Source organism: Psammomys obesus, unplaced genomic scaffold (genome assembly GCF_907164565.1).
Source record: "Psammomys obesus unplaced genomic scaffold, mPsaObe1.curated_primary_1811, whole genome shotgun sequence".
Lineage (NCBI taxonomy): Eukaryota > Metazoa > Chordata > Mammalia > Rodentia > Muridae > Psammomys > Psammomys obesus.
In genome coordinates this window covers 6,050,870-6,071,597 of record NW_026586816.1, presented here as the reverse complement: position 1 = coordinate 6,071,597, position 20,728 = coordinate 6,050,870, and the positions used below count along the sequence as shown (strand labels likewise).

Here is a 20,728-nt window from a genome sequence, read left to right as displayed (position 1 = left end):
GGAACTTCAGGAAACTTACTGAAAGCAAAGTTTAAGACTAATCAAATGACCACCTCTGTCTCCAGCATAGGTACTACCTCTTCAGGAAAGTATAAAGCCTGGCTGAAATGAAAGCAGCTGTGCTCCACTGACAGATAGAGTCCCTCCTATCTGGCTCAGGGCTTCTGAATTGTACCAGAAACTACACCACAAAGCCTTTAACTTATGCACCATACAGTACAGAGGTACAAAGGACCTGGTAAGGGCAATGTGGCACCTTCTTGGGAGTGCTTAGGACTTGTAAATGGCGACAGGGCTGGTAAAAACCACCCAGCTGCTGTGTAGCCCCTACCAGGCAGGGATTCTGGATGAAGGGGAGGCAACAGAGACCAACTGTACGACAATTCCCCAAGCTGCAGAACCTTCTCCAGCAGATTCCGCATGACAGACAATGCCAGAGTTCCTCAACCCTCATATGCTCCCACAGTGGAGGGCTGAGACCACAGCAGGTCCCTGTAACACCTACACTCTGATCCTGAACGAATCTGCTTGAACAGTCTTCCCTAACCCCTCCCCCAAATGGGGGGTGCAGTAAGAATGAGCATGAAAGTGCCACTATGCCCAGGAAGTAAGATGCGAGCACAAGCCAAGGAGGACTGGGAAGTATAACTGATATACCTAATAACCCCACCCCCAATGCCATGAAGGCTAGCAAGGATGAGCTACAGGCTGGCATACATCAGCTCTTACCCAAGAGGCCTGTGTATGGCTGCCACACCAGCCCCATACCCAGAAAGATACTAGACTACACCGGCTATGGCCCACACGAGACCCACTAAGTCCACCCAGGCTCTAAGCCCTAGGGAACATACACACAGTCTTTGCATGGGACTCCTGGCTTACTTGCTTTCCATCTGGCTGGTGGCCTGGTTCAAGGCATCCCTCAAGATGGAGTTTTCCTGCTGTAGGCGGGCCAGCTGGGTGTTAGGGCCATTCTCCAGCTGCTCCTGAAGAGTCCGGATCTGAAACATTACCAACAAGAGCATCAAGGCTGGTCAGTCACACACAGAGAACCGACCATGGACCAACATTTGCTCAGGAAGCTATGGACACTACAACTGCTCCAAAAAGTCAGGAGTGCGCATAAAGCAAGGGTCCCAAGGACTATGCTACTCCAGGGTCAGGGTCAGGGTCTCAGGGACACATGTGGCCCTTCACCATCATCCATAACACATCTCCTCTCTCTCCTCACTGCCCTCTACTTAGTACTTCAGATACAGAATATGCACCCGAGGCCACACAGGTGGTATGCTATTCTAAGAGAAAAACCCACATGGCCACAAAACACAAGCACCTCCGTGAGGGTTCATCTCTTGCCTTCTGAGCCCACATGGCACCCCTGAAATGTGTGGCAAGGAGGCAGTCGTGCTCAGAATGAGCCAAGCACAGTTTTCAGAAACTAAATATCTGACTCTGACAATGAGAGTCAGTCTAGACAGCGCTAGTCCCCAGACCCAGGCTAAACTATGTTCAGGTCTTGTACTTTATGGGATCTTCCCAACCACACACAGAGAAAGTTTAACCAACATCACTCTGGCCTCACCTGAAGACAGAAATCCTGATCCTCAGGCACCATCCAACACATGGCTCTTTTGAAAAAGCGTTCTTTAAAATAAATATTATACCTTTCTGGTTCTTAACATCAGACACATACATAAACATCCAGCCAAATTCAACCTCCAGCAAACTTCCTCAAGCCCAGCTCAAGCCACACCCTCTGGGCCCCGTGACTCGGCCAGACCTGCCCTTTCCCTGTGCCCACCTTGCCCTGAAGCTGCTGCACCTCCTTCACATGGTCCCGGTAGCTGGCCTGCATGCGAGCCTGCACAGCTGCAATCTCTTGTTCCCGAGCTACCAGCTGTTTCTTCACCTTGGCCTCCCCCGCCGCAGCCTTGGCCTTCTCTGAAGCCATCTCCTGAGAAGAAACGACAGGTGGGGTGAGTAAACGATCAGGCAGGCAGACTGGGCTGCACTATCTTCTTGAAAAGCATCCAAAGGCTAATGACCTAAGTGGAGTTTGGCTCTGTCTAGGCGGGACGGTGACTGCTGTCGCCAGCACCCACTGTTCCCCTGCTGGCACATTCTTTTGGGATCTGGCACCATTCCCTAGGCTTGGGGACCCTTCATGGACCTCCAGGGCCCAGAGGGTAACCACAGACTTGCCTCCAGGTAGTGCTGTGTACACCTGCCTGCCCTACTTGGTACCCAGTAGTGTCTGGCTGGTGTCTGAGGGCCTCAGGCTCCTTAGCTGATCAGAGCCCTGATCTTACGAGGCCTTATGTTCAGGCACTGGGGTAGACACAATGACCTAGTCCAGAGTGTAGTGCCTGGCAAGACAACAGCTGGAAAGGGTTTCCACAGGGTTTTGCCTTCCTTGGCCTGAATTCCTCAAAGCCATACCTGAGCCCTGAACACTTGAAAAGGCTAGGATGGAACTACCATGGGTGCCCAAGCCCATAAGCTCCTTTAGAAACTACTCACACTGGCCATGGGCTCAACTCTAGATGACCGACTTCTCAGTGCATTCAGGCCAGGTCTTCTGGCATGACTCCAAGAAAGAGCTAAGACACTAAGCAAGACCCCTTTTCCAACCATAAAAATGTCCCTACGCCGGGCATGGTGGCGCACGCCTGTAATTCCAGCACTTGGCGAGGCAAAGAGAGATGGATCTCTGTGAGTCAAGGCCAGCCTGGTCTACAAAGTGAGTCTAGGACAGCCAAGGCCACACAGAGAAACCCTGTCTGGAACAGAAATGTCCCTACAAAACTAAAGGAAATGCAGAAGGGACTGAACATGAGACACAGAGCCACCACTTTGACTGGCTCCCGGGAGAACGAAGGGAAGAGGAACTTTCATATGCCTGGTAACATCTCATATAATCAACAGTTTGGGGCGAGCAGCTGAAACACAAGAATGACATAAACATGCTAGCTCTGCTGGAATATAATAGTCCACAATTTCAAGAGCACAAAGAGGACAATAACTATTTACAAAGGAAAGATATAAATACCAACTAAAGCATCTCCCTCAGTTGCAAGCCCACCTAGGGACTTAGTGGCCACTTACAGACAGCCTGCTAGGCAAGGCCACAACAGGAGGGCAGAGGGTTTGCACTACAAAGCTCGCTGTCTGCCAGCAATCAGGTTCAGGTCTGTGGCAAAGAAGGCAGGGAGATGGTAGAAGAAAGCCCACAGTACCTGGCAGGAGGGACAGCTTTCCAATTCAGGGGACACCAGGCTCGTGGGAACTCCCCTCACTCTGCCCTCCATGTCCTCTGGAGATGCTTGGACACCAGAACCCACCACTCAGAAGCAGAGGGGCAAGGGAGAGGCTCTAGTGAGTTCAGCAGTGAGTGGCTTTCCACAACTGGGGACCTGCCCTTCAGCAATCCTGGCTCACTACCACCTGCCATTCAGGGTAAATAACCTTCTAGGCAGCCACAGGCAGCCAAGAATTCCCCTGCACATCACTCCAGCAATGTCAGAAAAAGGGAGAAAAGTAACCTCTGCACAGTTCTCAGGAAAGCCATGCTGGATTAAGTGTGCACCTCCTCCTTCCTAGAGGGCCTATCATCCTGGGAACCACCACAGTCTGAGGTCCTGGTCCCTGCAAAAGTGCATGTGGTTCTTGGACCACAGGGGAGGGATCCCCAATACCACACCTCAACAATTTAGGCTGCAGATAAACTTCAGTTGAAACATCCTTGGCTTGGGACGAGCCATATGCCAGGCAGACAAGCCCTTACTGAAGTTGCCTGTCTTGAGAACCAAAGGGCAGCTGTGGCCCTGGGGCAAGGGGATCCTCAGGGGACAGAGAGAGGAGAGGCTGCCTCGCTCTTGAGCTTAGGATGTACCTTGTTGAGCTCCCTTAGTTTGCTCTTGGCAACAGCTGCATCCTCTTGCTCGGTGGCCAGTAGCTTTTCTTTCTCTTCTAGTTGGCGTTTCAGAATTGCTACTGGGTCACCCTTCTGAGTAGCCTAGAAATGTTAACAAAGCCATGTTACAGGGGAACAGAAGGACACACACTTCCCCATACTCTGGTGCATCAGGCAGCATGAGCTTCAAGGTAAGTGGTTTCATCTGACCCTAGACACCACCATGGGAACTGATGGTCCTGCTAAGCCACCCAGCCTACAGAAACTCCCAGACCTTGCCCACATGGATGCTCGGGTAGTTCCATGGTATTTCCAACTTTAAAGCCAGTACATGCAGATTGAGGCCACTGGCTGCAGTGAGGGAGATGGGACAGGAAAGCTGTACTCTAAGGACATGGTCGGAGACAAGCTATGCCCACAGTCTCCTTGACCCTCCAACACTCATGCCCAGGAAACAGCCCCAGTGCTTCCTTGAGGGGAGCTCTCAACACCACCAAAAATATACAGAGCATGACACCCCCAAGTGACAACCAGAAAGGAATATCCCCCCAATACCTCCAGCCACCAAACTGACCAGCAAAATGATTATCAACCCAACTAGTTAAGGCACAAACCCAACATACTGCACTTTCTAGAACGGTTTACTGGCCTGGGTCACTAGGAAATAGGAATCAGTCTTTAAGCTTGCCCTAGTATCATAAGGGACATGCCACAGGACTCTGTCACTACGCCCGTATTTCTTTCCTTGTACCGTAGCCCAAGCCGGCTGGACCAGATCCCAGGTTGTAACCCAGAAGCACATGCAGCACGGACCGGCCTGCTGCGCTGTCCTGGGCAGACGAGCAGTGGCAGATCACTACAAGCTGATCTAGTCAGCCTGAGGACAGGCAGCAATGGCAGGGTTCTCTAGGAAGGCGTGGAAACTGTTCTACAACATTCTCCTTGCAGGTTGACGAGCTAGATGTGGCTTGACAGATAGCTCCTGGCCACAAGCAGGACTGGTCAAGATACTGATCCCTGGGGGAAGGGGTGCGCCATGCCAGCCCTGCAATGGCCTACCTTGTGCCAGGTATCCTGAATGACTCCAGTCTTCTCGGAGAGGATCTCAATAAGGCGCTGGGCCTCGCCCTCATTAAACACCATGCTTCCAACTGTGGAGACCAGCGTCTTGTAGGGCAGGCAGAGAGGGCTGTCACAATCTGAGGGGCCTGAAGTGGGAAGGAACAGAGACTTACATTCTACCCCAAAACAAGGGGTGTACAACCACGTTCATCAAAAAGTGTCTCCGGTCAGAGGCAAGAAGAGCTCTGTTCCATAGCTGCAGAATGGCAGGCTGTGCAGTAGACGTCTTGACAAATGTTGGGTCTACATTCGCAGAGTCCCAGCCAAGGCTAGAACTACTTATTTTACAGTGGTAGTGGGGAACAAACTCAGGGCACAGTGTGTGCTGGGCAGGGACTCTGCCATTATACTATACAACTAGCCTTGGTCCTTCCCTCCTTCTTTCAGTGTTACCGAGCCCAAGATGTGCATGGTTGGGAGGTAGCTTTTTTGATATGCTGATAGCATACACAAAGCCCTGGCTCCATCCTTAGCACCACAAAAACCGGGTGCGGCGGCGGTATATGCCTATAATCCCAACACTTCAGAAGGAGAGGCAGGAAGGTCAAGGCCATACTCAGAGATGTATTCAATTTGAGGCCAGCCTGAGATGCATCAGAACATGTCTCAAAGTAAGTAAATTAACAAGTTATAAAAATGACACATTTTACACACAACAAAAATTATACAACAAAAATGATGCTGCACAAGTTTATGCTCAACATGTTTTCCTCAGTTCCCCTCGCCCCATTTCTTCTTTTTCTAGTAAAACATTCTGGTTCATCTCATCTTCCATGATTCTGTGAGATTTCCTTATCTACCTGTGCATCCATGGGCACGACTGCCCACGAGTACCAAGGGCGCTCCAGTGCTCCCCAGAACCACACACACAAAACCTTGGGAAAGGTTGAAGGGCACCTGCGCTCTGCTCTACACATTCAAGCACTCCAGCTCTAATCTCCCTGGAAGCAGCTTCAGCAATAACTGGCTTTAGAAGAGAAATGGCTGGGCGAGGTCTCCCAGAATGAGCTGTTCCTCCCGAAGTACAGACAACTTGCTCAAAACTACCACTGCCAAAAAAAGAAAAAAAAAAAAAAAAAAAAGACTTGAGATAGCTCACCTACAATGTCTGGGAAATTCCTCTGCTGGTATCTAAATTGGCCTCAAAGTTGAAGCAGAAGGCCAAATGCACTAAAAGAGACAGAAAGGCCTGCAATGGCAAACTCAGCTAAGCCTACCTTTTGAGGACAAGGAATGGGGAAGGTTTCTTCAGCAACCCTGGATTCTCTGACTTGTCACAATATTTTTACTTCACAGTCACAATGTTTTCATCTCAAGGGGAAGCACTTAGTGTGATAGCATAATAAGGGGAAGGTGGCGTGCGGGTGAGCTGGTTGCTATGAGCACTTTATTTTATAACTTCTTACCTTGGGAACATTCATTTGATTTAAAATAACCACACTAGCAGTACAAAACCAAGAGCTTGCACTGCCAAGAAAATGGGAGTGTGTGTGTATGAGAGAGAGTGCCCATTTTCTTAATTTCACTGAAATACAAATGCACACACAACGAATGGTGGACTTATATATACACAGATAGTCCTGAGTGCTGCAAAGCCAGCATGAAATAAAACACCCTGTAGGTTCACTCTCAGGAGAAACCCCCACTGACACATTTTTGCTGCATGTTTTCCCACGCACCTCCAACCTTAAGTAGATTCACTGCCTAGGTTTTAAAAGACACAGGCAAGACAGGGTGGCCTCTTTAGCCTATGTGGAGCTGAAGGCTGCACGGATATCTCCTCTCCTGCCTCAGAATGCTCCAGGCACAGAGCCCCTGAGAACTTGCATGTGACTCCGCAACATGTGATGTACTTCAGGTAAAAAGTTTACATGGGTTTTCAAAACCTTAGTGTACACAGGAACATACAACAGTAACCTGATATACTGGTTGCGCATCCGGAGGATAAAGTTTTGGATAAACTGGGTGAAGAATGATGTTTAAATTCATTCCAACTGTTTCTTCTTGGCCTCTTGGAAGGTGGCTAGCCAGGACTATCAAGTTACAGATGTGGCACACACTACATTCCCCTTGGTCTGGCTGTTCTATGCCCTTCCAGCCCCATGGACTCCTAAAGTGCTCCTTGCCAAAAACCCAGTAAGTCCCTGGGTGACTGACATCTCTAACCTCTCTTGACTTCTCCTCCAGAAGACTCTTCTAATGAGGACTATTGGTGTTATGACTGTGATTCCAGCACTTGGAAAGCAGAGAGCAAGTGTTTATGGCCTGCCTGGGGTACATGAGATCCTGTCTCAAAGAAGATTAGGAAGGAGGCAAAGCCCAAACAGAGACATTGACCGTCAAACCCTATCCTTTGAGCCCTATCCCTCCTGTGGGAGTGAAACATCTGGCTATCACTGCTGGCAGAGGCCTTGCTACTGAACATCAGCTTGGGTGCACAATCAGCTACGGGATGCTTCAAGATGCTTCCAGCACTGTCTAGACGCTCCCTCCTACATTCAGAGGGTGTCTGAGGGTATTATTTGAAAGCAGCACTCTAGTCTTATATCCACACTTCTCACATCCTCCTCCAGGGTCTAGCCTAAGTGTAGTATACACTCTTTATCAAGGGTGTATTGAAGTTGGTGTTGCCAACTTCTCTTGGCAACAGAAGCCACTACAGAAAACCATAACCAATCCAAGTGCAGAGCTGTGGAGCCCAGTCCCAAGGCATGCCTCTACTAAGCCCCGAAAGGTCAGAGAACATTGTGGAAGAGGGGGTGAAAGCCAGGAGTTTGCTGTGAGATTTTGTCTAACAGTAATGTCAGGACCTACACCATAAAGTCTCACCATGTAACTGCCCAAATGTGAGCTTAACAAGGACTACATCAATGGGCATGCAAAACCAGATGGGGAAAAAGCCCATATGGCCTCACCCCTACAAAGAAAGATCATGTAACTGAGGAATGCTGGGAACAGGAGAGGTGACCTTCCCCAGAGAAGAGGACACCAATTGGTTGCCCAGTGCCAAATGGTCATCCATGAAAACATACAAGCAACGTTATATGAACTGAGTAGGCTACATTTAGAAATATATATGTGTGTACACATATATACACTGAAAAAAAGAGGCCACGATTTTTAAGGCAAACAGGGAAGGGTATAATTAAAGGTTTGAAGGAAGGAAAGAGAAGGGAGAAATGAATTATTAATATCTCAAAGAGTTAAAGAAAACAAAAGCATTTATAATAAAATAATTACCAAAATAAAATCATCTTGACACTTTTCTGACAATTAAAAAAAAAAAAAAAGGCTGTGTGTGGTGACACAGGCTTTTAATTCCAGCATTTGGGAGGTGTTGAGTTTGAGGCCAACCTGGTCTACAAAGTGAGTGCAGGACGGCCAGGACTGTTATACAGAGAAACCCTGTCTCAAAAAACAAATAAACAGAACAAAAAAACAAAAAGAGCATACTAATGAATCTTTATTAAAACTTTCTAGGGTAACTATGAACTTTTGTTAAACATTTCAATGAAAAAGGAACAGCTGTAACAAATGAAACACCACAAAGGAATGTAAAGTAAAATTGGGCCTTCTCTGCCTATTTCCCCTTCTCTAGCTACAGAAACTTCCATTACCTTCTCCATACGTTTACTCTCCTTTAGACTGATTTTAGAGAGCTATAACTTCACAAAACATTTTTCATTGAATCTTCTGGGTTTAAAAAGAAGTAGTAGTAGTCTCTGAATCAGGGGCAATAAAATGGACAGAGAAAGAAAAGCGAATCCCTGGGTGAGTCATGTCTAAACAGCATGCCCACAGGAGCACAGCACCCCACACACAGCACACCGCCCACGCCTCTAGAAAATGCCTCAAGATTCTTGTAATCCTTGGGATTGTGAAACCTTAGAGTTAAAATAAACCTACCAAAGACTCCATATCTAAGCCATGAACTACAGGCTTTAAAAAGGTGAGGGGTTCGGGAATTCTAGAAGAGGTCAGCTCCCTCCCTACATGGCTGCTCTGGAAGCCTGGGGCTAGCTTGCATTGACAGGTCGGGTCTGGAGTGGACAGCAAAGAGAAGCTACGAGATGGAATCAACTAGACCCCATCTTTAGGGCACACACCCATAACCCCCATTGGCCAGGCCCTTCAGAAATGCCTATCCTGAGTCTATGTAGTTTGCCGCATTTCTGGCCTTGGCTACTACACATCATCTCTGGGGTCAAATGGCCTACGTTAAAATGTAAGTTTTCAACTCAGCTCCTTTCATTTGTGTCCTTGGACAACTGGCTTCACTACCTCCCACCTGTTTCCTTGTCTGTGAAGTCAGTAATAACTGTTCCTTCCTCACAGCCTGGCCGCAAGATTAACTTAATGTGTGCCTGGGATGAGACACAGGGGAAAGCACTGACAACTAACTCCCCAGGGCTAACTTTGGCAGTTCAACCTTTAAGACCCATCAGCAGACAGCCAAACACCCTCTCCCCTCCCAGCTCAACAGTGGAAGAAGTCAAGCAAGGATGAGGTTCTGTGGACAGCCTCTCTCAATAGAGACTTAGAAGGGCAGAATGTTCTTACTCATGACGCCAAGCACAAGGGCTTGAAGGAAGAGGATATGACTTAACCACCAAGAAGAAGCCTGCAGGGAGTCACAGTGCTTAACACTCTGACTTCAAAACTGTGATGCAACCAGTCAGCCACAGAAATACTTTACCACCTAGGAAATGACACTTGTGTGGAGGCACTTAGGAGTCTCTTCTGTCAACTGTGGGGTCCTTTAGGAAAATGTGCTCTTTGCCTGCACAACCACCAACTCCCCAATGGATGGCCTCAGCATTAACACTAAGGTATTAGCATAAGGGGAGACTTGAGACTCAGTCTTGAGACTCAGCAGCTCGCTGCTCCAGCCATAGAACATGCCTGCCATGCCCACGGCCTACTTTCTCCACCAACAGGGGAGGGCAGCAGCTCACTCCAGGACTTGCCCTGTGTGGACCTGCAGGCAACTAGAGGCTAAATTGAGTTATCACTGTAGGTTCCCAACAGCCCTGCTCAGGACGGGCAGACCCAGCTTGTTTCTAAATACAGCGTATGCACTTACCCTGTCCCTGAGAAGTCTGCAGAATGCTAGGCTTGAAGAGGTAAGTAGAAAGGATGACCACAGCTATGCAACACAGCAGGCACAGGGAGGTCAGGCAACAGAGCAACGTGCTGGAGCCTAGGGAAGCACCCTGGCAGCAATGCGAACAGAGGCTGAAGCACAAGTGCTTGCTTAGGCACTTGCTGGGTAAAGAGGCAGATAGGAGGATAAATGAAGGGGAGCAGCCCAGAAAGGTATCAAAGTCTGCAGGATCCAGGACTTTGGATTCCCAGAGTAGAGAGAGGTAAGGCTGGAATAGGCCCCAGAGATCTGGATTTTACCCCACAAAACGCAGTGACTAACAGGGAGCATGGTTTGGGATGCCAAGAGGGAAAAGGCTTGAGGCAGGGAACTCAGGTAAGAACCCAAGCCAGAGCTCAAGCCTGAGTATTCAGGAGACTAAGCATGAAAAGCCCAGGTGAAAACCAGGGACCCCTCACAGAGGGGCTTGGTAGCAGACCTCGAGACTAATGGAGATTCAATGGCAAGGACATTCATTTTCTCAGGGACTGTCCAAAACCCATTCTAAAGGCCTTTCCCTCAAATGCACAGATCATAGCTAACAGCTGCTGCCTCTGGACCCTCACAGGGGACATGGATGGTGCCAGTCCCCAGCACAGCATGTCCCAAGGAAGGAAGTCACATCCCAACTTTAAGCAGATTCCATGCCCAGACAACCCCAACCATACCAGCCAAACTGAGCTGAGCCACAGAATGCTTAGGCCCCAGGAGGCCTCTAGGCCTCTTGGAAGCCCAGCTCAATTCAGTCATCTACATTTACAACCAAAGGTGCAGAGACCACAGACAAGGAACACAGTCCAGCTCACCACAGCCTCTTCCCAGCTGTACATTATAAACTGTAGCCAACCAGTCTATGGGGAAACACAAGGCCCTCAAGGAAATTAAAACACACCCTGGCTTCTCCCACCCCCACTCACTCTCACTCCTGTTCCATCCACAGCCAAGACAGGCCCCAGGCAGCATGTTAAGTGGAGACTCCAACCCCAGAGCAAGCAGCCCACCCCCCCACCCCCCGGTCAGCCCTTTCCAGAGCACACAGGCCAATAACAAATAGCTTCACTTCACCCCTAAATGGCCACAAACACATCTGGAGTTTCCAGTGCCCTGGCACCAAGCAACTGTGGAGAACAGCTTATTAAGGCCTTCCCTTTTGTTGGAGGAAAGAATAACCTATATCCAAGCTGAAAAGATACCATTCAAGATACCATTAAATGGTATTCTATAGACTTGCCTATTTTCCTCTTCAGACTTCAGGGGTATTTTCTCCAGACCAAAGGGAGAGTTTTAGTGGCAGTCAAGATTTCCTTAGTGCCCACAGAGAAAGAACATGACTTTATCATGGGCTTGACCACAGAGGCCTGAAAAGTAACTGAAGTCTCAGCCCTGCCACACCTAACAGTCACCAAGTGGAGACTTCCGGAAGAATGTCATCTGGCAGTTTCTCACAATGACAATTAACTCTCCTAGGGGACCTCTTTACATTCTTTTTGGAGGGAGAAAGAAAGACCGGACAGAGAAGAAGTGGGGAAAGGAAGAGAAAATGGGAGCTTGGGTTTTGAAGAGCTGACAAAGAAAGTGAATACGGCTCAAAGCCCCTAGGGTTTTGCTCAGATTCAAGCCCTGACAGAGTTAAAGTCAAAAGAACAAAGGTTACCAAGGCCTGTTCTGAGCACACACTTGGTGGCGCCAAGCCATAAGGGTGAAGAGTTAACTGCATGGAGGATGAGGATGGGAAGGGGTTCCAGGAGGGCTGCCATGGAGACCCTGTACTGCCATCTGCTGGCCCCATGACTTCTGCCACGCTTAATCTCTGGCTATGTATACAGGTAGAATTGGGCTGTGAGAAACGTAAAAGCAAGCAAAGCGGCATCGAGTACCTCCACAAACCCTGGCTACACAGAATGGTTGCCACACCATGTAACAGCACCAGGAAACGCCACGCCAAGGCCAAGGCAGGACTGGGCCCCTGAAACCTGGGTGAACAGGCGAAGGCTGGAAGAGGAAAGGAAGGGCACAACTATGGCCCATCAAATAGTTTAAAGGAAGAGCAGTGTCTGCTCTGGACACCCTGAAGAGGTTTTCCTGAAAGGTCTCCTAGCCCTTCTTTTTATCTCTTCTGTCTCAGGCCCATCAGGTTCCAGCTGTTTTCACACTGCATTTCCTGTTTTGCATTGCTGCCTGCTCTGCAGGTACAATGGTGACCCACAAGACTACACACAAAGAGTGCAGATACCTCCGCTAGCACCCCAGGACACCACTGGCCACTTGAGGGTAGAACAGCACCTCTGACATTCATCTTTCCTCAGCTCACAAGCACTCACCAGGTAACGGGTGCTAGGCCCAGGTGGGCACTGGCATCTTGTGAGAGGCCTGAGAACTGGCCTGAGAGCTGCTGCCTCCTTTCATTCTTACTCTCCCCAAAAGAACTAACAAGGCTTCCGCTGCCCAGAGATGCTCAAGGAACACAGACTGGAGCTCCACAATGGGAGTTTCTGTTTCTTTTCCAGTTAAAAGACAAAACAAAACAAATCTAAAACAAACAGAAAAACTAGAGAAAATGTAAAAGGGTGAATGAAAGATACAAAAAAATTACCCAAAATCCTACCTCCCGGTGGTGTCCTTTCTCCCATGTAGACCACGGGAGACTCGTAAAAGCCTGTTTCTCTGCTTTCTACATTATGGAAGGTGACTGGATTCTCCTGGCATGGCATCATGATCACCTGGCCCCAGAATAATACCAGCCTACTGCTGGGGAAGAAAAAAAAAAAAAAAAAAAAGAGCCTTCAAAAAGCCAATCCACAGAGTATGATGTAAGTACCAGGGCCCTGGGGCACTCCTGTGCCACTAAGCAAGAAAGCCATGGGCGCGGTAGTAGGCTCCTCAGCTGGACCCTGGTCCCAGATCCTCCCAGCAACAGCAGGAAACAGGCCTCCCTCCAGTTAACAGCTGCCCCGTTTCTGAACCCATGCTTCCTGTGGGTTATGGAACACATCCAGTGGACTTCCCATACTCCAGACCCTTGTGGAACTAAGCAAACTCACTCCTAGTGCAGCTCCCCTGACAGCACAACACCAGGAGGCCATTCCAGGCAATCAGTGCCAACCGGGAAGCCAGGGGGAGGGCAGGGGGCATGCAGACATAATTAAGAAGGCACAGAGTACGTCCAAGGATTAAAAACAGATTTTAAAAACCACCACCACCACACACACATGCTTCCTGAGCATCCTCAAGGATGCTGGACACTGTTGCTGGACTACCCACCGGGGTCAGCAGTGGTTCTCCAAACAGCAGCACCTTAGTTCAGGGACGGTTTCACTTCTCTAGGATTCTACCACCTCCCAGTTCCTGAACACTCAGAAAAGAATCCCTCCTTATTTCACAGGCCAGTGTTTTCTCCTCTTTCCACAGAAAAGCTTTTAACACTCCTTTGTGACACAAGCCATTCTCATTCGGAGAGAACAGCCACAAGAACAGGAGTTAGCCCTGAAACAATCGAACCGGCCACTGCAACTCTCCAAATGCTTTTGGAGATTGAAGGAACAGTCTTCCCAAATGAAAAACATAGCCACCTTTTGACTTGTAGTTCCAGACCTAGGAACTTACTTTGAGAAATACTCACACAGCAATATGACATCACTGTGGTGTCAGTTTTAGCACCCAAAAAAGCCTGCACACTACTTCAGTGTCCTTTAAGTAAATCTGGACACAGCTACGCTACAGAGTGCTGCACAGCTGAACGTGGCAGCTCTGCAGCATGGTGTGGAAAGACACCACCAACACTCTGCAAAGAGGACAGCAGTTTCTAACTGGACATACTACAGCTTGCGTGTGAGGGCAGTAGCTCCAGAGTCCCCTACAAGGGAATGGTGGCAGGGACAGAATGGAAAGAAAGATTAAGATTTCCACCCTATCCATCCTTCTCTACTATTTAAATTGTTTGCTGAAAACAGCTTTTATATATTAATATACTTTGTTTTGTTTTGTTTTCTCATGACAGGGTTTCTCTGTGTAGCCTTGGCTATCCCAGACTCACTTTGTAGACGAGGCTGGCCTTGAACTCACAGAGATCCTCCTGCCTCTGCTGGGATTAGAGCATGCAGAGATCAGGTGTTCATTGTCAAGCGCTGCCACAGACAAGTGGTAAAAACCTGTGGCATGGCCCCAGTCAGTCCCTTATAGTAATGCCAAAGCAGAAGCTCTGAAAGAGCCCCAGCTGGCCTGCAAAACTGTGCTCAGGCCTGCCTCCACACACATCTCCTCCGTGGCACCTGCCATCAAAGGCCTCGCATTGACCAGAGACTGAATGAGACTGGAAATGCAACCCCAGGTTCTGGACTGCTTCTGCACTGTGACGTTATTCTTAGTGGGCCTCTACAATATGAGGGACAGTGGCAGCTAGAACCACATACAGGAGTAGCCGTGTATAGTGCCAAAACATGGCTGCAAAACCATGTATTCTTCATGCGGTGACCCAAGAGGTTACCTCCCTGCAGATGGCTATGCTCAGAGCGAGGGTGTCCAACAGGACTTTCTGACGGTGATGTTTTATTTCTGCACTGTTCTAAAGGACAGCCACTGGCAATGTGGCATGTGAGTACCGACAGAGCATCAAGAGGCAGAAAGTATGATAAAGAACTGAGTCTTACTTTGGACTGATTAAAATGAATTTAAATGGCCAAGGTGATCAGTGCCTCTCAGCAGACAGCACGTTTCTCAGCCCTCATTCTCCACAACCAGTTGTTAAAACCTCATGGTGCCAAGGGCCCTCCTCATACCCTGCCCAGGTCTATGTCTCCTGCATTTGTGGGAGGAGTTCCCTTCCCAGCCTGCTGTATATCAGTAAAGGAACCCACCCCTCCAGCATTTCCTGGATCCACTCAGCACTGCCTCAGGCTACCTCATCTGCCCAGCCCCGTACTCCCAAATGCCTAGCACCCACCTGCAATTCTGCTACAATTCCTTTGGATACACGTGGTCCCAGAGTACAGGCAGCGATGGACAGACAGACAGTTATTTGTGGCTAAAGGGGAGGGCAGGTCAGCTGGGGCCAACCATAACCCAGGCCAAAAAAAAAAAAAAAAGAGTTTGAATTCAAGGTCTAGCTTTGTGAAATTCAGGCCTGCTTCTCCTCCATGCCTGCTCACCTGGCAACACTGTCACAGCTGTGATGTTTGATATTAGATCAGATGAATTCTAGTTCACTCCACGTACCAGACTAACAAAATGATTCCATGGACCTCTGGAAAGTATCTATCTACACTGTCAGGTTTCATGGCCCAAACTTTCAGTTACTACAGTTCATGCTTCAGTGAAGAAAACCATGTAGGAAGTTCCAGAGAACGCCAGCCAGAGTGAGTCTGAGTTCCCACTGGCGCTGCTCTCTGAAGCAAATGGCACCTTCTGTACGGGTATTCACACAGGAGAGCCAAATCAGAATCTCCATTGTCTGCAGTGAGTGCCCCACTTTGCCCCAAGCTTCCCTGAAGTTTTCTCTGTCCCACAGCTGTGACAGTGTGTCCAGGTGAGCAACACTGAATGAGGCATGAATGAGAAGCAGGCCTGAGTGTTTTCACAAATGTGTGTGTGTGTCTGCATGTTCACATGTGAGACACTGCAAGTGCTATGTAGGTACCTGCCTTACTCAGCCCATCACCTGCTCAGCCACGGCTGAGGCTGGGGCACCCTCCCATGCTGTCATCTACCAGGAGAATCGTGGCTACAGGAACAAGAAGTATCTTTAGAGCCCATGAACTACAAAGAATGAGAAATACATTTTGCTGGAAAACAAGCGGTCTGTAACAGAATTCATTAAGCAAACCCAAATGAGTGGTCTAGCCAAGGGCAGCCAAGCCCCAAAAAATCAGATAAAGCACTATATATAAATGAACACACCAAGCTGTCCTTATAACCCACAACCATCAGAGGCCATACCGACCGGGTCACTTTCAGATAACCCTAGCACAGAGCAGAGCAAGTGTGCAGTGTAACTATAGAAACAGTAACTCACAAGCACGTTCTTGCCTGCTTTGTTGCGACAATACTACACAGGGTCTGGCCACCGCACTAAAAGACACAACGAGAAGACACAATTCTTTATCTCCATCATCTTCCACAAACACTGGCCATGGAGTGGAATGGACATCCTTCACATAAAGCATGCTCACCCTGTCCGCATCACAGCAAACAGGAACAAGTACCCTACATCCTGAGTGTAACAGGAAGCTAAGGGGAGTCTTGACATCGCAGAGGTGAGCTAGGGGCTCACTTACCTAAAGGTACTAAATGGGATAGGGTTATGAACAGCAAAACAAGAACTCTCACAGACCTTCACACACTCAAGGACGTAAGAGTGTTCTGTGGCTCACCATGGAGCCTCATCAACACACTCTCCCGGTTCTACAGGAAAAAGAGGCTGCTAACCCCAGGCATGACAATTCATGCTTACACAGGCTGAGGCAGGGAGGCCATCCTCTTGAGGCCAGCCTGTGCTACAGTGAGAGTTCCTATCTGAAAAAGAGGAGACAAGAAAGAGGCGGCTAAATACACGGACTTATCAACTGGGCAGTGCCTGGGATCTCAGGACCTAACACACAACCAAGTGTTAGCCAGGAAGTCCCCTCACGTGTTTATGAGCGCTTCCCATCTCCTGTCCTGAACTTCCGCAGCTTGAAGGCCATGGTCCCTCTCCACAGCTGGAGCTCTAGCCTGTCTCCAGGCCCACACCCCTTACTGACAGTCCTGGGCTTCTATAAAGCACCGTGGCTCTGTGGCACCTGTTTTCATCTACATTTCAACAGTTACTGGCCGGAATCAATCCACTGCAGAGGTCGGATAAGCTGATCTACATCCGGAGAGTGCGCCAAACACAGGCTGGAATTCCAGCTCCCCCAACCCCACCCTGCAGAACTGTTTCTAGATTGCTTCAACATTTAGAAGTTAATATGGCTTTATTCTTTGGGGATGCTTTGGCAAGGAGCACAGCATTTAAGATAATATATCAAGACCCAATTTTACACCCCTACAGTAATTCAAAAGGCCATTAAATAAGAAGTTTTAATGGGAAATGATCTACTGCAACATCATTAGGATTTCTGTCCCATGCGGCCTTGCACCAAGGAGAATATCGAAGGCCTTCCACACAGGTGTTTCCAACTTCAGGGGGCGCTGTCACAGCCACAAGAGCCAATGCCTTCTTCAGGGTTGCTTCCAACTTTTGAAGAATAAAATATCAGCACACTGCATAAAAAAAAGAAGTCAAAGAACACCTGGACTCCCGCTGTGGGACAGCCAGCACTCTGCCTCCACAGGTTCCCCATCCAGATCCAACCAACCAATGCGGATCAGTAGCATTAAAAACACAAACACTGTGTCTCTCCTGAACATCTGCAGACCTTTTCTTTGTAATTACTCCTTAGCAATACAACATAACTCTTTACATAGACTCTGCACTGCATCAGGTACCGTAAGTACTCTAGAGGTGACTTAAAGTGTGGGGCAGGCTACAAGTGTAGCTCATTGGTATAAAACTTGTCTAACATAAGGGCCTGGGTTTGATCCCCAGCAGTATAGGGGTAGATAATAAATAGATTTTTAAAAAAGGAATCTAGGACTTTGGGAATAACTTATATACAAATACACTATTTATGAGACTTCATCATTTGGAGATTTGGGAATTCATGGGGGGGGTGCAGGGGAGTGTCTTGGAATCAATCCCATGAAATATGGGAAAAGACTGGCTATTTTAAAAAGTTGTTTGTGTTTGTATTAATCCATATTTGATGTCTTCATCTTCTTTCATTATCCCGTTGTTTCAAGAACTTGGTACTGAACTTAAAGTCAACACTGTGCCAATGTCTCGGTGGAATGCTAACACCATCCCACATTGACACTGGTGGCCGTGCTGTGCCTGGGTAAGCAGGCAGGCCCCAGGCAATCTGGGTAGCAGATCCACTAAGCACCTGTGTGCACAGCTCGGTTTCCTCAGCAGAGACCTACCTCAAAGCCCAGTTTGAGCATACTAAAGAGCCTCTCACGAGTCACACACAGTCAAGGACATTAAAAACCCTCTGTAGTTACCACCCACAGAAAGCAAGGAAGCAAAGCAGTGTTCTGTAGTATCTACTTTGTGTCTATATAATAGAGAATCTACGTTACATTCTATGATGTTTCCTTAAATGACTAGGGAAGAAGGGGTAGAGCAATATGGAGGAAACATTACTTCTTTAAAACACTAAATGAATAAAGCTAACATCACAGGAGGTATGAACACAGAACAGTATGAAAAGATACAGCCAGATGCTCAAGAAAATCTGCCAAGACTACCCTGTCTACACTTCCTCACACCTCACTACGCAGTCCCTCACCACAGAGTGTGACTGTCCCGCACCTTGGCTCAGGCCTTTCACCTGACTTGCCCTGAAAAGTGAGGTATAGCTTGAATGTGCCTGCTCAAAATCAATTACGCCTCTGCTACAACCCTGAGAGGGCCCCTGCCCTGGAGAGACACAGACTCTTCAGCCACTCATGCATGCAGAGTAGCCCTGATCCAACCCAGTTAAGGCACAGCATGAGGCAGAGCCTCCCAGCAGACAGGACCTAAATCAGCCAACCTTAGCCAGTCAGAGACACGGGCAAAGACAGACAACTGTTGTAAAACCTGGGGTGCTTGTTACTTAGCCTTACTACCATAGCAGCTGACTGACACAAGTACACCCTGCAATGTAGACACATCCTGAATCATTCCCACCTGCAGAGGACTGAAGCTCATACAACTCAGAAAGCTCCTCTAGGTTACAAAACCAATACAAGTACTGGGAGACAGAGGACTCTTCATTGGGGCTGCCTCCAAGCTCAGCAGGGCCAAGGAACCCCCGGAATGCAGCTCCTGAACCATCACCTAGGCTGAAGTGGGTGGTGAGACAGATGACTTAGACTCATCTATGCTCCTGTAAGTAAACCCTCCCCCTACTCCTGTATAAAAGGCCAAAAAGCTCAACAGTTCAGGATGGACTTGGTAGAAGTGCTTCTCTGGTCTGTCATCAGTACCCTATGTGGGGTGAGCAGAGGGGTCAAACACTAAGGACAACTCCCAGTCATAGGAACAGCTTTCTCTCAAGGTCACAAAGCAGGCAGGGGCACTCACCAGGCTCTCCTTTTCTCTTTGACTTCTTCTTTGCAGGCGCCTCTTGCTTTGGTGCCTCCTGGTTCTGGACCATTCCTGCATTTTTCCCCTGGGCAGGAGCTGACTCTGACTTTTTAACCTGATTGGCAGTTGTATCCATCTTTTTGCCCTGGTTGGGGGACCCTTCTACCTTTTTGCCTTGGTTTTGGGCTCCCTCTGCCTTTTTCCCCTGATTGGGGGACCCCTCTGCCTTTTTCCCCTGGTTTGAGACACCCTCTGTCTTTGTGCCCTGATTAGCAACTGTATCTGTCTGTCTGCTCTGGTTGGGAACCCCCTCACCCTTCTTGCCTTGGTTGGGATTTCCATCCCCCTTTTTGCCCTGATTCTGGGTCCCCTCCCCTTTCTTGCCCTGACTTTGGACCCCCTCTGCCTTTTTGCCCTGGTTTTGAGGGCCCTCCCCTTTCTTGCCCTGGTTTTGGGTCCCGTCCCCCTTCTTCATCTGATTCTGGGTCCCTTCCCCCTTTTTACCCTGGTTCTGGGCCCCCTCCATGTTATTGCCCTGGTTTGGAGTTCCATCTGCTTTTCTGCCCTGGTTTTGCATACCCTCTACTTTTGTGCTTTGGTTGGGTGAGCCCTCCCCTTTCTTACCTTGGTTCTGGGCCCCTTCCCCTTTCTTGGCCTGGTTCTGGGCCCCTTCCCCTTTCTTGCCCTGGTTCTGGGACCCCTCCCCTTTCTTGCCCTGGTTTTGAGGACCCTCTCCTTTCTTGCCCTGGTTCTGAGGACCCTCTCCTTTCTTGGCCTGGTTCTGGGACCCCTCCCCTTTCTTGCCCTGGTTAGGAGATCCTTCTACTTTTTTGGCCTGGTTTTGTGTCCCTTCTCCTTTCTTGCCTTGGTTTGGGGTTCCCTCTGCCTTCTTGCCTTGGTTCTGGGCTGCTTCCATTTTTTTGCCCTGGTTTTGAGTTGTTTCCCCTTTCTTGGCCTGGTTCTGGGCTCCCTCTCCCTTCTTGGTCTGATTCTGAGCCCCTTCCCCCTTCTTGGCTTGGTTCTGGCCTCCCTCACCTTTCTTGGCCTGGTTTTGGTTTGTTTCCCCCTTTTTGCCCTGATTTTGGGTCCCCTCTGCCCCCTTCTTGGCCTGGTTCTGGGCCCCTTCCCCTTTCTTGGCCTGGTTCTGGGGGCCCTCTGCCTTCTTGGCCTGGTTCTGGGGGCCCTCTCCCTTCTTGGCCTGGTTCTGGGCACCCTCCCCTTTCTTGGTCTGGTTCTGAGCCCCTTCTCCTTTCTTAGCCTGGTTCTGAGCCCCCTCCCCCTTCTTAGCCTGGTTCTGAGCCCCTTCTCCTTTCTTGGCTTGATTATGGCCACCCTCCCCCTTCTTGGCTTGGTTCTGGCCACCCTCCCCCTTCTTAGCCTGGCTCTGGGCCCCCTCCCCCTTCTT

The 20,728-nt window shown here is 49.0% G+C and overlaps 1 protein-coding gene across 1 annotated transcript in view; it reads right to left on the bottom strand.

Moving 5' to 3' along the window:
• Positions 1 to 20,728, bottom strand: part of Rrbp1 (ribosome binding protein 1) — a 38,671-nt gene that overhangs the window by 17,165 nt on the left and 778 nt on the right. The window contains 5 exon segments of the mRNA XM_055602567.1: positions 883 to 1,001; positions 1,802 to 1,954; positions 3,893 to 4,015; positions 4,973 to 5,121; positions 19,321 to 20,728. The exon segment at positions 19,321 to 20,728 is cut by the window's right edge and continues 10 nt beyond it. Of these exon segments, the coding sequence (XP_055458542.1) occupies positions 883 to 1,001; positions 1,802 to 1,954; positions 3,893 to 4,015; positions 4,973 to 5,121; positions 19,321 to 20,728 (1,952 nt within the window).